We start from the raw sequence: 15,079 nt of genomic DNA, 5'->3' as shown, positions 1-15,079 counted from the left end.
TTTCTTAAGACTCATTTTGAAAATGATCATACATCAATGCACTGAAAAAAGTTGAAAACTACTGCACTTGACTTACAAGAAACTACGCTTAATTAATTTTTCTCAAGTGTATCATACTTGGAACAGTATTTCGGGCTTTCAACACACTGTAGATAAATTTAGTAAACTAAAAATTAAAGGAGAGGAGGACCTTTTCACTGTCTGTCTTGGAACTCAACTTGCTGAATTCTTTAGAATAATCTTCTGTTCCCTCTGGAATCTCATCAGTTACCTTAGCCCTCTATGGATAAAGAAACAATGAAGATAATGAAACAAAAACGATCTGGATTAACACGGCAAAAATGTGAATCAGCCAGCCCAGTACACATTCCGGATTACTTATTCATTCACGTTATACTGTTGGAGGATAAAATATCGCTAAATGTAAAATAAAAAATTAAATGCAAGCCAAATCATGGTCAGCTATGCCCAATCCTGGCCATATGTATGTGGTTAGGCTTTTCTGCAAGGCTCGTGGTTGCTTTGTAGCTTTCCCCAGGGAGTGTCAGGTCACTTACACTTCTTTCCTTTACGAACATCATAACCCGGCACACGTATGTTGTGTCTCGGTGTCTACTATCCTCCCTCCCATTAGCTAATTACAGTATGTACATGAAAATTTTTCTGTTGTTTCCACTGAAATTTTTTCACTGCCATAATTGTTGGTAGAATTTTAACGCTTACAAGTATTAGTAAGCTTAAATTTCTTCAATTGTTGCAACTGATTTTGTTCAACTTGTGCTACAAACTGCGTGTGAGACAACCTTCCAAAAAAACAAAAAAGAAAACACGTGCCAACTGTTAAATCCCTGTTACCTTAGTCGGTGAACCTTCTGTGGGGAAAATTAATAGTTGTGCCTCATCTGTGATACTGAGAAAAAAATACAACAACAACAACAATACTTTATTTACCCGCTACATCTAGGAGTGATAAAAACTCGTTAAAACATGTGCGTGAAACGAAAAGCATCAAAAAGAAAAGAAATAATTTAAAAATTACTTAAATAACTTAAATTACTTAAATCTTAAATCTATCTAAAAACCTGCTTCTTCAAAAGACATTTAAAAGTAGAAATATCCTTGGCATTTCTTACATGCGTAGGTAACGAATTCCAAAGTTTTGCTTCTAGAAATGAGAATGACTTATGGCACCATTCTAGATTAAAATTGGGAAGCGTTAAAAGTGTCCCCGACCCTCTTAAATTATAATTACAGATTTTAATCTCAAAAAAATCTTGTATGTACAGTTGGGGCTTCTTTATTAATACATTTATATACCAAAACTAGGACCTGGAATTTTGTTCTTTCTTCTAGCGTTCTTATACCAGCCATAGTTATCAGTAATGCTAAACAGGATAAATCTATACCTACTTGTCTTTAGCCTCTTTATCAATAGACCTTATACGCTTTGTTGTTTTGTTGCCCTGTTACAGGTTATGTGACGCAGTTTCCCTAGCGTTATAAAATTGGTTATATTCACGGTGGCATCCAGTTTTACTCGGGCCGTGAGGCCACGAGTTAAGTTCTCGGTCGCGTTCTTTTTTCTTTTTCTTTTTGGCGTCACGATTGACCAAGAGATGACGCACAAGACCTTGTATATGACCAAATGACGTGTCACATACAAGACTACAAGACGGCGGATACAAGACGAACGACTAAAAATAAGACTTAAGCATTCATAAAAAGAAGAATCTCGGAAATTCTTATTGCTTACTTTAAATCATTTCTGTCCAAACCTGAAAATATCCGGACTTGAACCCCGGTGGGGTGGGGGGGGGGGGGTACTTCCTTATAAGAGGCTAATGGGGACGTGCCGCTGGATGGGGTCGCATTTTCACGACTGGATTGACTAGAATGGGGTTGCATTTTCAATAGAGTTACTTGAATGGGGTCGCACATTTTCGGATTTTTGGGGTAAGAAAATTCTCAATTAAGTAGGGATTCAAAATCGTCTCGGTTAAAAAGTTCAGAAAGTTGATTATTAAATGTAACAATCACCTGGCATTACTGATTCCGTTCTTGAAACCACAACTTCAGTCTTCAATATTAACCAGTTACACAAAAGCGCAAAACCACCGCTCCAGAACTAAGTCCATTCAGTTTAGGATGACCTATTTAAAGGGTTGATAAAGTAGATGCATGAATAGAAAGTGACTTAGTTGGGATAGCGAAAATTACATTTTTCCAAAAGTGACTAAGATGGGGTCTATAACTGGCCACAAAATAGACTATAATGGGGCAGGGGCTGAGAGGCCAGCGGCACATACCCAGCAAAACTAAACCCAAGTACCCCCCTCCCCCTCCCCGCGGGACTTGGAACACTGATGACGGAAAACGCTTGCAAAAGTTTGCGTTTTAATACGATGCCAGTGATCACCGCAAGATTTGGTAGAGAGCGCGGAACACTTAAATGTGGCCGCTTCACGACGTAGCCTTCGTGGCCAACGGTAATCCAGAAATTACGATCCGTCAGTGCGGCGTCAAACAGATACATATCCGGACTGTACAAATAGTCAGTGTCTCCAATTGAAAGGTGAAGACGTAAGGATTAAAGCCCGAGGATTTTAAAAAGCATCCGTATGACAAATGTCGTTTTCCCCTGTATTTCATTCTGACTGCAAGTGATGCAATTTTATCTTGTGGTTACTTATTGCCTCAGTACATCTCTGTATCTATCGATTTGGGGGAGTTAGCGATGCTGGAGATTATCACTGCTGAAAGATCGCAGTCAAATATGGCCCGAGTATAGGTTGATAACAGCTTTCCTAGAAGTACAGATTATTTGTTTTTCACTCGTTAATCATGTTTACCCCAGTTTTCTATTGTTTTGATGTCCAAAAAGGAAAAGATAAAAAATGGAAATTTGCGAGATTATTACATAACAAACACGCGACAACAAAATTCAGTGAACACTAAACATTTTAATAATTAATAATAAAAATTAACGTTTACAAGTTAAAATATTTTAAAAATGAGAAACTGCTTTGTCTACAATCAAGCATTTTCTCTTGAGGATGAAAACCTCTGGTCCAGGAATCACAGTATCAAAATCTTATTGGCTGCTTTGTTTGCTACAGCCACGTGACCGTCCCTTGTAACTGTTGCTCCGCCAGATGAGTATTTCTCATAAAAGTAGACTTTCCTTTTTAAATTCCCCAACGTGTCGAACATCATCAAGCTGTTGCTAGTCCGGTCGACAACAATAACCTCCTCTGTGTGGGAGTTGAAAGTTATTCCTGACGGGTTGAAAGTGTTAAGAATTCTTTTGTGTGGTTTGATAAAGCGAGAGGGAAGAATAGTCCGCGATTTAAAGCTTGTGTCGTTTGCAGCTCGTTTTGAAATGAAGAACACTGTGTTCAAGGCTGTTACGATCAAATCACCGCGATTTGTCACGCACATATGCGATTCCTGAGCTTGTGTGAATTCGCCAACGAAGGTAAAACATGATAAGAAGGCTCCATCGGTGTTAAGAACGAACACGGTGTTGTCACACAACGCGAAAACCCTGGATCTGTTTTTGTCCACAGCAATACTTGTCAGCGTTCCATGGTTGAAGCTCGGCATACCTCGCCCAAAACTCCAGCGAAAATTTCCGTTCTTGTCAACAGCGATGACTTCGTTTGTGAACTGTAAGTTGAGCGGTGATTTATAACCACTGCCGATGTAGATTCTATCATCCTTGTCGATAGCCACGCACTGGGGATGAAGAAGATTTGTCACTACCGTGTCTTCGTTGAAGGTTTGAAGCAAAGCCAGCTCGCAAACTCTCTCGCTTAAGTTTCCATCTTTTGAGAATACTTTAATCTGGGAGTTGAAACGATCGGCAACTATAAAGTCTCCTTTCCTGTTCGTGGCAAGGTCTACCGGGCCGTTCAGTTGCCCTGGCCCGGTTCCAAACTCACCGAAGGACCAGAAATAGCCACGACTAACCTCCCAGCTCAAAACGGGGTGAATTTTGTGCGAGGAATCCACGGGAATCTCCGGCCAATTTCGCAGAAACTCTTCACCCTTCGAACTAAGATGCAAATATTCCCACAAAATGCGATTTATGGAAACCACTGCGCTGATCAAAGCTTCTCGTCGCATTTCACAAAAAAGCCTTCTCACGCTAAAGCCACCAAAGCGCACAGAAAACACCTCGCGGACTTCCGGTAAACCATTTAACTGCTCGAGGTAGTTCTTACACAACACCACGGCCACTTCCGGATCTTCGATGAATCCTAGCATGGTTGCAGCTACTCTGAATTTCATCGATAAAACGCGATCGTAGATGTCTAAAGCTTCGTTGCTGAAAGCCTTCGTAGCGTTTTCGGCAGCCTTCTTAAGGAAATCCTTCGCTTCTACAAAGAACTTGTCTTGGGGATCAATTTTGTCAAATTGCAGGCCGTCCGACATGAGATGAAGAACTTCCCAATCGTCCAGTTCTATGTTTGTCGCATCGGTATTCACAAGGCTAATGGTGTCAAAATCGCTTTTATAAATTTCAGTCTCGATTTGTGGGTTGCATTTCCCAAAGCTGTGGTACATAAGACTGACCCCGTCCTTGAAGAAATTGGCGGAGGCGATCAAATCAACCTTGCACAATCCTTCGAGTTTCTCGCGGATTGCTGCGAGTTCACGGACGATAAACTCTCTAAATCGCTCGTCGCTCACGTCTCCGTGTTTAAGCCTCTCTGCTCCTTCGTCTCGGATCTTGCTGAGCAAAAGTTTAAATGTCAACCTCAATGTGTCTGCGATTACAGAAGCCATTTTTTTTTTCTTGATGAGTGCAATGAATGGATGAAGCTAACTAATTCAATGAAAGGAAGTCAGGAAGAGGTGAAGGTGCGTCACGACAGGTAATGAACAAATAACCAGCGCTATTTTTGGTGTCTATCAATTGTCCTAACTTTCCTTGTTGTCAAACGCCATATATGTCAAAGGCGTTACACAAAATTGTCCACCGGGGGAGCGAGGAGGGGGAGAAGCCGGCAGGGACGCTACTCTGTCAGGAGGGCTTTTGACTCTGCTCCCTTCGCCCAGAAGAGAAGCCTTGTTCATAAAGGGTCATAAAGATAGCGAATTCGAAACTATTGAGTTGCAAAAATAGACTGTTAAACGATAGGGTAGCTGTTGCTCAATAATTCCATATTCGCGGGGCTTTCCCGTATTTTTTTGGCGCCCCCGCCCCGGACATGATTTCACATGAAGTGGGGTCCAAATGCAACATTGCTGAGTCACTCCGGAAGTGCTCTTGTCATGCGTGACTTCACGTGACTTAGCAATGGAGTGTCACGCAATTACTTGCTCCTTGTGTGGAGGAGCGATTGTTCTCGAGCTACTGGCGAGCTGACTTGAATATTGAAGGGAAGATTAGCTTAGCAGGGCCAAGCTAAGGTCAGTGACATTTCCAGCATGGATAAAGTTGCACTGGTAAGTTTTTCCCTGCGTTTTTAAAATTCAGACATCTGATGAAGCAGGATGAAGCAATGAATAGACCGTGCTCGTGGTCGTTCAGACTACTCAACCATAATTTGCATAAAATTTTTACCTGGGTGGGATGCATCTATTTTCTTCTTTATAAGTAAATGATTTAAATAATGTTCCAAATAAATTGCAAACACTGTATTTGAATCAAATAGCAAAAATGCCCGTAAATATTTGTCTGATCTGTGCAAACTTGTTTATTGTAAAGTGTCTCACGATCCGCCATATTGGATAACATCAATTATTTTGGTTTCAATTGAATGGATTTCGACGGTTGTTATAGTCCGAAATGCTACTGTATGTTGCTTCATCGGTTTAGGAAATGCAGAGGTAACAAAAGGTTTGCTTGAGAACATTAATTTTTACTTTCCTCTCAGTTCGTATAATAGTAATCGACGTTTATACCGGCTCATAGTTGGAGATCACGTGATTAACCTCTCATCGTGAGGATTGACACAAGTGGAAAGAGGAAATAACGATTCCCCAGAAGTGACAGAAACTTTGATTGGTGATAACGAATAATCTCTAAACTCAGAACCCTATGAAAGTAAAAAGCTCTTAAAATAACAATCATCAAACACGGCATGACTTTTTGATGTTTAATAGTGGGTAAAATAAATCACTTTAAATTTATGTAACAGCTAAGTCCAAAACTAATAAGGTTTGTGGGTTTGGGAACTTTATCGTAATGACAGCCAATTCAAAAAAGATCTGTGAAGGGCTTGTTGCATACAACAAGAAGGGCCTATGGCCAAATACCCACTATTCGACCTAAAAATTACATGTACTTACCTACTGTAATTTTAGTCACCGTTTACTAATTAAGTTCCAGTCAAACCATGCAAAAATAGTAACGAATAGCTTGCCAGGTATAAATTGAGTTCAATATATACTGGTTATTTAATCTAAGTTTTTTTGGGCATTAATGTTTTATTAGTCTGTTTTTATGACATGTTCTCCTCTTAGCCTAGCCATTGACTTTGTGAGCCCTTTTGTCCTTAAACTGCACATCAAGTTATCAAATGTTATATAAAATTTGTTGTATTGTGTTTGACATGTGTTCTGTGCAACCTGTATTAGGCAGTCACTTAGCCAGTCCCAGAGGGGAACTACTTAAATTAATACAGGTTCAAGTGTATATTGAATTCAAGTAATATTCATACTCCCCCTATGAAAGGTTTTTTGTTTTGTGCTCCCCCCCCCCCTCCCCCCAGGAAATTCCAGTTTAGCTCCATACTTTGCTTCAAAAATTTTGGCTTTTAAGATCCCCTCCCCCTAGGAACTTCCAATGACCTTCCTTGGGATAGGTATGGATTTTTTCTGGAACTGCACATTGGTATAGACCAGTACCCTTCTATTCCTTGGAAAAAAAAAGATTTGGATGAAAATTTCATCAACTGAACAAACTTTTGTTATAAATGTCACATGCTGCCTTGCTGCCTCTACTATAGGGTTGTAAAATGCAGCTGAACTTGTCTGGTTTAGGGGAAGGGTCTCAGTGGCACACCCCCACCTAAATATTTTCAGTTTACCCCCCTGGGAAAACCTTGAATATTGAATGTACAGCCATATTACTTTTTAACTTAGCTTGAGTTCATTATCGTCACTTTTGCCAGATTCAAAGTTACCCCATGGTGTTAGAGTAGACAGGTAGACAGTGATGGCAGAGCTTGGTGGGTGATTATGTGAACACTGGAGTTTAAGCACCTCAGTCATAGCGCAAGTGTGATTTTACCTTGAACACAATGAATCTCAACTCACCTGGACCGTAAACAGAATCATCAGGCCATCCATTTTCTGTAACTTTCCCATCTTTTGAGTCGCTGATAATAAGGGACACAGATAAAAAGGCAATTGAAATTAAAAGCTTATTGTTTTATTTCTATATAATGCTTCACGTCAAAATCAATAGTACTGTGCTGCTATTGTGTGAGTCAGGGAAGCAGTAGTGTAGCAAATCTCGTAAGCATGAAATAATAATTGTGTAGCATCTGCAGCTATTGTTTTTAGGGTTGGGGGTATTGTTCTTTTGTGTGTTCTATTGTTTTCAAGAAGGGTTGCAAACCAATCACGTGAGACCTTCTTAGAGCTGCTACATTGTCCCAGGGAAGGCCTGGTCACATGTACGGCATACAGACTTCACTGCACTTTATCCATGTGCCATAGCTGAAAGACAAATATTTTACTTTTTCAGTCAGAAGAAACTCGGTTTTTTGGCACATGACAAATTATTTGAAACTGTTTATAGCTGATTCAGATGGTATGATTAAATGAGGGGGATGGGAAGGGGGGTGTACTCCCTCAGTAGTCCTACATTGGTATGTACACTTGACACGTTTTCTAGAATGGGAAGTGATATTGCAAAGCATAGTAGCTTCTGAGATATTGGCTATTCTGAGAATCGACGAAAAACATTTTGTTTTGTTTTCATTCTTTAAAGGTAACTGGAGGCAACCGTGGAATTGGTTATGCAATTGTTAAACGATTGAGCAAAGAGTTTAATGGAGTTGTCCTTTTCACAGGTAATTCCAATTACAGTCGAACCTCGATTATCCAGACTCAACGGGACCTCGGTAAATAGTCCGGATAATCGAGAGTCCGGATAATCGAAAATATGAATATTAATGAGATAGAAATGTTAACAAAAGGTTACAGCAAAGAAAACATCATTTTAATTGTGAAATCTACACACCCTGTAACAAATGAGCTAATCGGACATCAGCTGAACGCATCAGAATATTTCTTTGTCTCGTCGCACTTGCGAATTTTGAAAAGCGCAAAGGATAAATTATACGCTGTTTCAACAGTCTTTTGAAAGGATTATTGGGCTTTTTGCGACTTTGAGTTTTCAAGATCACAACTAATTAATATTAATGAACAAATTGGGACCAGAGAAAAAAGTCTGGATAATCGAGGTCCGGATAATCGAGGTTCGACTGTAGTTAATTTATTAATCTTTTTATCCCCAGTTATGACACGCATCAAATGTCTCCTTACGTGCCCAATATTATCAATAAAGGGCTGAGAGCATAACTGACCCAAATGACTTTTCAGATAGCTTTTTGTTGTACGTTTTATCTCCGATTCACCGGAATTTTGAATTTTTTTCAGGAAATGTTGCTTCATTGTTTTATCTGTTGCTTTGCGGTTTCTTTGCAATAAAAACCTATGATTGTGGGCAAGATTTCCATTTTTATCACAAAACGAAGCACAAATTAAGCAGTGGATAAAACATTGGAGCAATATGTTTGCTAAAGGAATTGAAAAGTCTTTTGGGTCGGTTACATAACATGTCTCTACAGACTAAATGTTTAGGTCAAATAAAAAATCTAGAAGGTCAACTTGGAGAAGTCTGAGTTTTATAAGCTCCTTTCAGAGTTGCCATGGTAATGGCAGTGACGATATCTTTAAAATTATGTTACAACAATATTATCATATGGATATCGGCACTTTCTCAGTATAGTCTGGACAAAGCTGTTTTGTTTTCAATCTTGATGATTTAATTCATACGAATTTAATTGACAGTGATAAGCTTTTAAGAGCCTTCTTAAGAAGTCATGTATGTAATATATGTATGAATTGTTTCAAAACTGTCCAGAATGTTTATGGAGTTGCTTTGTACAATCTGAATGGTATTAATTAAATAAATCCATGTGCTGAAATATTATTAAACATAGATCACTTAATTTTCCAGCTAGAGACACTGATAATGGCACCAAAGTCTGTGGAGAGCTTAGCAAGGAATTGAGTGCAACGAACATCCAATTCCATCCACTGGACATTACATCTAAAGAAAGCATTAACAAACTGCGAGATCATGTCCGTGATAGGTTTGGTGGGCTTGATGTCTTGATCAACAATTCTGGTGTGTATCTCAAGGTAGGTCAAGGAACTTTAAGAGACATGTCATTCTTTTTAACAATTGGCTCACCTTGAAATCAAAGATTACTGGCCATAGAATATCATTCCATAAAAGCCGCGCATATCTGTGCTACAGGGTACTTGTATGTAGTGTGCTTATAATATATAAATGTATGAACATTTTGGTGAAAATGTTCCTGCTTATGTTCGTAGTCGGAAATAATTATTAAATAACTTATTGAAACCAGTTTTTTTTAAAGAGGCTTAAATGACAGCTTTTTGTTGACAATGGAAGACGACATGGCCTTGCGGCTATGTTGCCGCACTTGTAACCTTGAGGTCCCGCTTTCAAGTACTGCTCTGACCTCTTGGATTTGTTTCTTGAAAGCTCCATTTTCAAATTTAAGGCCACTCTGACTATGTACATAGCGACCAGTTGGTCTGCCTTCCTCCAGTTGAGATTTTTAATGTTCAGTAATGGACAGGTTCCCCAATTAGTACTGCAGTGCCAAATACTTTCATTACACTTAACTTAAGTTATTGTTGTCCTTAACCAGTTATCACAGATCAATTTTTTCATATCCTAATTAAAGAAAACTGTCAGTTAATTATGATTGAACCAACAGAGATCTGTACCTTATGCAGACAGAGCAGAAACAACAATTAAGACAAACTTCTTTGGAACATTGGACATGTGTAACAGTTTCTTTCCACTACTACGACCTCATGCAAGGTAAGGCTTAGCAGCAATAGTCTGGCCCCAGTTGTTCAAATAACAGATAACTTTATCTAGTGGATAAGTCACTACCCTGCAGATAAAATGTATTGGTTGGAGTGGATATTATCCACTTGATGGTGATTTATCCACTGGATAGCATTATCCATTCTTTGACAATCGGGGCATGGGTGTGTAGCAGTCAAGTTGTTGTCTATGAAAGAGGTGGGTGTCCATTGTATACCGGTATGTGCTTCTTAGACATTTGCGACAGGGAAGGGTGTCCATAACAAATTGGTTACTGTCTTTGATGTAGAGGTGGGTGTCCATGGGTATTGGTGTCTGTAATATTGGAGTGGGTGTCTATGACATAGGTGGTGTCTGTAATGTAAGAATGTGTGTCAATGACGGCTATAATATACAGTGTAGGAGTGAGTGTCCATGACATAGGTGATGTCTGTAATATAAGAATGTGTGTCAATGACAGGGGTGTTGTATATATATGCAGAGGTTGATATCCATCTCACAAAGGGGTTGCTATTTATAACAACAGAGGTGGGTGTCCATTAGTTAGGGGTTTTGTGTCCATGATACATGGGTGGGTGTTTAGGGCAGAGGTAGGTGTCCTAACTGTGTCTGGTTTATTTTTTGACAGGGTGGTAAATGTGTCCTCTCAAATGGGAGACTTGCAAAATGTTTCTCCTTCGCTTCAGACAAAATTTGCCTCCCCAACATTGACGATTCCAGACCTAACAGCACTTATGGAAAAATACATCAGGTAGTTTGAAAGCGTCAAAGTGATGTACATCTGGCTCCAGTTGTTCAAAAGAGTGGATTCATGTAGCGTTATCCAGTCAATAAGTCACTAATACAGCAGAAAAAAATCTACTCCGTCAAATCCATTTTATCTGCAAGATAGCAATTTATCCACTGGATAAAGTTGTCCACTCTTTGAACAAATCATGGCCTGCCCAAATTCCCATGTTAGAATTCACACAATTTTATGTGTAACTTACTGATATTAATTTGTGAATAAATGATTAATGAAGTAAAACATAATTGAAGGACTTGAATGCTTGGTGCATAACCAACCTATACTGCTTTTCACATCATTTAGTTTACTTCTTTTTTGGTCAGATTTCCCAGTTTTTTGCATTTTGGCCATCATTACCTTCACTGAAGAAACTTCTCCCTGAGATTTTTTCCACTGGTAGGAGAGTATGTTCCACCCGGGCCTTCAATTTGAACCCAGTTTTAGAAGGGTGTTGCAATCAATGTGATACCTTTTTTTTAATAAGCAATTTTTTATACTTTGTTCCAGATCGAAGGCAGGAGATAGTAGGCTATAATTAATTAACAAACATATTTTGTAATGCAATTTTCTAGTATTACTCAAAAGCACAGCTCATATCCCAGAAGCTTCAGTCTATGCTTTGCAATATCACACCCCATTCTAGAAAACTTATCAAATGTACATACCCATGCAGAACTTCTGAGGTAGTTTCCCCCCCCCCCCCCCCATCCCGCTCAGTTAATCATGCAATCTGAATCAGCTATAATCAGTTTCAAATAATTGGTAATGTGCCAAAAAACTGAGTTTCTTCTGACTGAAGGGGTAAAATATTTGTCTTTCAGCTATGGCACATGAACAAAGTGCAGTGAAGTTTGTATGCTGTACATGTGACCAAGCCTTCCCTGGGACAATGTAGCAGCTCTTATAAGGTGTCACGTGATTGGCTTGCAACCCTTCTTGAAAACAATAGAACACACAAAAGAACAATACCCCCAACCCTAAAAACAATAGCAGATGCTACATGCTTACGAGATTTGCAACACTACTGCTTCCCTGACTCACACAATAACAACACAGTACTATTGATTTTAACGTGAAGCATTATGCATAGAAATAAAAAAATAAACTTTTAATTTCAATTGCCTTTTTATCTGTGTTTCTTATTATCAGCGACTCAAAAGATGGAAAGGTTACAGAAAATGGATGGCCGGATGATTCTGTTTATGGTCCAGGTGAGTTGAGGTTCACTGTGTTCAAGGTAAAATCACTCTTGCGCCGTGACTGAGGTGCTTAAACTCCAGTGTTCACGTCATGACCCACCAAGCTCTGCCATCACTGTCTACCTGTCTACTCCAACACCACCACCATCATCATCATCATCATTGTCACCATCATCATTATCATCATCATCATCATCATTGTCATCATTGCATCATCATCATCATCAACATCATCATTGTCACCATCATCATTATCATCATTATCATCATTGTCACCATCATCATTATCATCATCATCATCGTCATCATCATTGTCATCATCATCATCATTATCATCATTATCATCATCATCATCATCATCATCATCATCATCATCATCATCATCATTATCATCATTATCATTATCATCATCATCATCATCATCATCATCATCATTATATACTCAGTGTGGCTCATCGTGCCAGTAGACGCATGAGGCCTCATTTATCTATTGTTATCATTTTTAGCTTACAGAGTATCTAAAATAGGAGTGACTGCACTTTCTATGGCACAAGCTCGACAGTTTAAGCATGACCAGCGTGAAGGAGTCATAGTCAATGCTGTGAGTAGATATGTCTAAATACAGTTTTAAAAGGCCCAGACATACTAGGGGGCATGTTACAGAGACATGAAGAGGGGGCATATTGCAGGGATAGGCTAGTTCCCCTTCAAATAGACCAAACGATGGAACAAATACCCTCAATCCTAAAAAACAATAGCGGATGCCACAAAATTAAAACAATTACAAGCTTACGAGTGCTGCTACACTGTTGGAAAAGATAGTCTTTTTATTGCCAACTCTAACACTTGGGACAATGAAATTAGTAGTGATCCTCTAGGCTCCGTGCGGGAGTTGCTACAAGACCCACAGATTTAGACATCGCTATGCATAAGAGGTCCTTTACGGGTTGCGAAAAACTCACGTGAAAAGGCATCACAAAATTTGGCCGATGAAAACCGATGGCACCCGTTAAGCAGTTGTCGTTTTTTTTTTAATTATAGCACTCCCATTGCAGCCTAAAAGGGCTGAATCGCCCAAGTTTACAAGTAATCAATTACATGTTCGGCTAAAAAGCCAAGATAATTGAAATAACCTAACACTCGTGGTCTTTCCTTTCGCTTTGAAAAATGAGTGTTTAGCAGTCAGTCTGTGGTTGTGTTAGTAGCTCAGTGGCGTCTTTTGTGTGAGGCTAGACCAATCTTGGATTTGCATGCACGGTGCACATGTGTTCAAGAGTGGATGGAGACAGAGAGCCGTTAACCCTTCGTCGAGCACGTCTTTCCCGTAGTTCCGCAACTCTGATTTCCTCAAATGTGTGGACTAAGATAAAAACGTAATTGCAAGAGGAAACAATAAACGTGTTCAAAATACCTTAATGCTACACATAAATTGTACGGTGTTCCAAAACCGATTAGTGCGCACATGTGAAATTTAATAACCGCGCTTGTTCCTCAGATTGTACGTCGGGTCGTGCCCGGGTTGAAGTAGATGATGGAGCTTGTGTGCCAGATCAGACGTTGCAGAGTCGTTTTGAATAAGAAAACTGGTCATAACAAGTTTGTTCGAAGAGGACCCACCTTGTCTGGGGTAGGGGGGTCATCGAAGACACCACTTATCTCATGAACATTACCGACAAAATGTTATTGGCTTCGAGAAATATTCAGCTTGCAAAGGTCAGCATTGCTTGGTAAACAAGGAAAGTGAGGTTTCAATGTCACTGTCATTTTTTACTGCTGAATAGAGGGGTGCATAGCTATGCAATAAGGACACCATCTTTTGAGATTGAAGTAGAGGGGGTACACTCCGCAGGCACAGTACAGACCACCATCTCTTTTCGGGTTTGGTGGTTCCTGTCCGAGTATAGTAATTTTGACCACTTTCCTAAGATATATTTCGTTGGATTTGTGATCCATTTTAGGTGTGTCCTGGCTGGGTTAAGACTGACATGGGGGGACCAAATGCTCACCGGACTCCAGATCAAGGTCAGCAAACCATTTACATGTTACGAGAAGCAGTTAATGGGCCCTTTTTAGCTAACGGTCACATGGTACAAAAAGCACCTTGCTGGAGAGCAAGCTTCGCACTGGGACATCCAAAACAAAGAAAATTCAAGTTTGACTGGATGAATTCGCTTTGTTTAGGACGTCCCAGTGCGTAGCTTGCTCTCCAGCAAGGCGTTTTGTGTACATTGTGACCGTTTGCTGTAAAGGGCCCGTTGTTAGCCGAGTTTCTTCTCTATCAATATTCGTGTGTTCTTTGTTTCGTTCGCTTAACCCTTTCTCTTCTGTTTCAAATATAACGTATTTCGTTAATTTCTCGATTTTATTTGTCTCGTTTAAGGCGCTGATACTCCAGTATACTGCGCACTTCTTCCTAAAGGAACTACAAGCCCGAATGGGGAGTTTGTGTACAACAGGCACATAGTACAGTGGATTTCAGGCAAATAATACTATAAACAATGTATCATAGTAAGAACCTGGGCACGGTTGATCGATTAAAAGATTAAAAGAGCTAAGCTTGAGCCGTAGATAAGGAAAGTTTAATTCAAAAGTGACAGGCAAAAATCTTTGTAGAAAATCTTTGTTTATTAGTAATAAAGCTGGAGTGAGAGTTCACACTAATCTAGGATAAGCCTCATCGTACTTTGAACAATTGGGCCGTGCAGAGTAAAAAAAAAAACTTTCTTTTTTTAAAACTGGTTTTAAACCATTTATAGTTAATATGTTGTTTTAGTATATTCATTTTGATAAATTATGAGGAACCACACTTGTATATTCCACACTTTCACAGCAAGAAAACTGTGATAGTTTCTCAAATAAAACATGCGAATCGTATTCCGGAGAAGTGCTAATTTGTTTGATTGTGCATCACCCTTGAAATTTTGGATCTTAACAGTTTTCTTTATCAATTTACTACACCTCAATCTTATTAGTATGCGAACACTG

General features: G+C 39.4%; 2 protein-coding genes and 1 long non-coding RNA gene across 3 annotated transcripts in view; 1 reads left to right on the top strand and 2 right to left on the bottom strand.

Annotated features, from left to right (window-relative positions):
- The window catches only part of LOC146474148 (uncharacterized), a 4,035-nt gene extending 1,262 nt beyond the window's left edge, over nt 1–2,773 (bottom strand). Inside the window, exons 1-2 of the long non-coding RNA XR_014866207.1 lie at nt 2,353–2,773; nt 1–1,790 (exon numbers count right to left, since the gene is read on the bottom strand). The exon at nt 1–1,790 is cut by the window's left edge and continues 1,262 nt beyond it. This is a non-coding gene — a long non-coding RNA (uncharacterized LOC146474148). The remainder of the gene's footprint in view (nt 1,791–2,352) is intronic.
- Nucleotides 2,774–2,940: 167 nt separating this feature from the next.
- LOC146474147 (uncharacterized) lies at nt 2,941–4,943 on the bottom strand. The gene has a single exon (XM_085117263.1). It carries the CDS (start codon nt 4,786–4,788, stop codon nt 3,076–3,078), a length of 1,713 nt encoding a protein of 570 aa, XP_084973389.1. The 5' UTR covers nt 4,789–4,943; the 3' UTR covers nt 2,941–3,075.
- Nucleotides 4,944–5,294: 351 nt separating this feature from the next.
- Nucleotides 5,295–14,968, top strand: LOC146474146 (carbonyl reductase [NADPH] 1-like). The gene is made up of 9 exons (XM_085117417.1): nt 5,295–5,451; nt 7,946–8,027; nt 9,200–9,384; nt 9,993–10,099; nt 10,737–10,859; nt 12,045–12,106; nt 12,601–12,695; nt 14,053–14,116; nt 14,475–14,968. Exons 1-9 carry the CDS (start codon nt 5,434–5,436, stop codon nt 14,579–14,581), a joined length of 843 nt encoding a protein of 280 aa, XP_084973543.1. The 5' UTR covers nt 5,295–5,433; the 3' UTR covers nt 14,582–14,968.
- The last annotated feature ends 111 nt before the right edge of the window (nt 14,969–15,079 follow it).

The sequence above is a fragment of the Pavona decussata genome, unplaced genomic scaffold, assembly GCF_977016875.1.
Source record: "Pavona decussata unplaced genomic scaffold, jaPavDecu1.1 SCAFFOLD_91, whole genome shotgun sequence".
NCBI classification, from domain to species: Eukaryota; Metazoa; Cnidaria; class Anthozoa; order Scleractinia; family Agariciidae; genus Pavona; species Pavona decussata.
The sequence above is the reverse complement of the archived record's forward strand: the minus strand, read 5'-3'. Positions and strand labels throughout refer to the sequence as shown.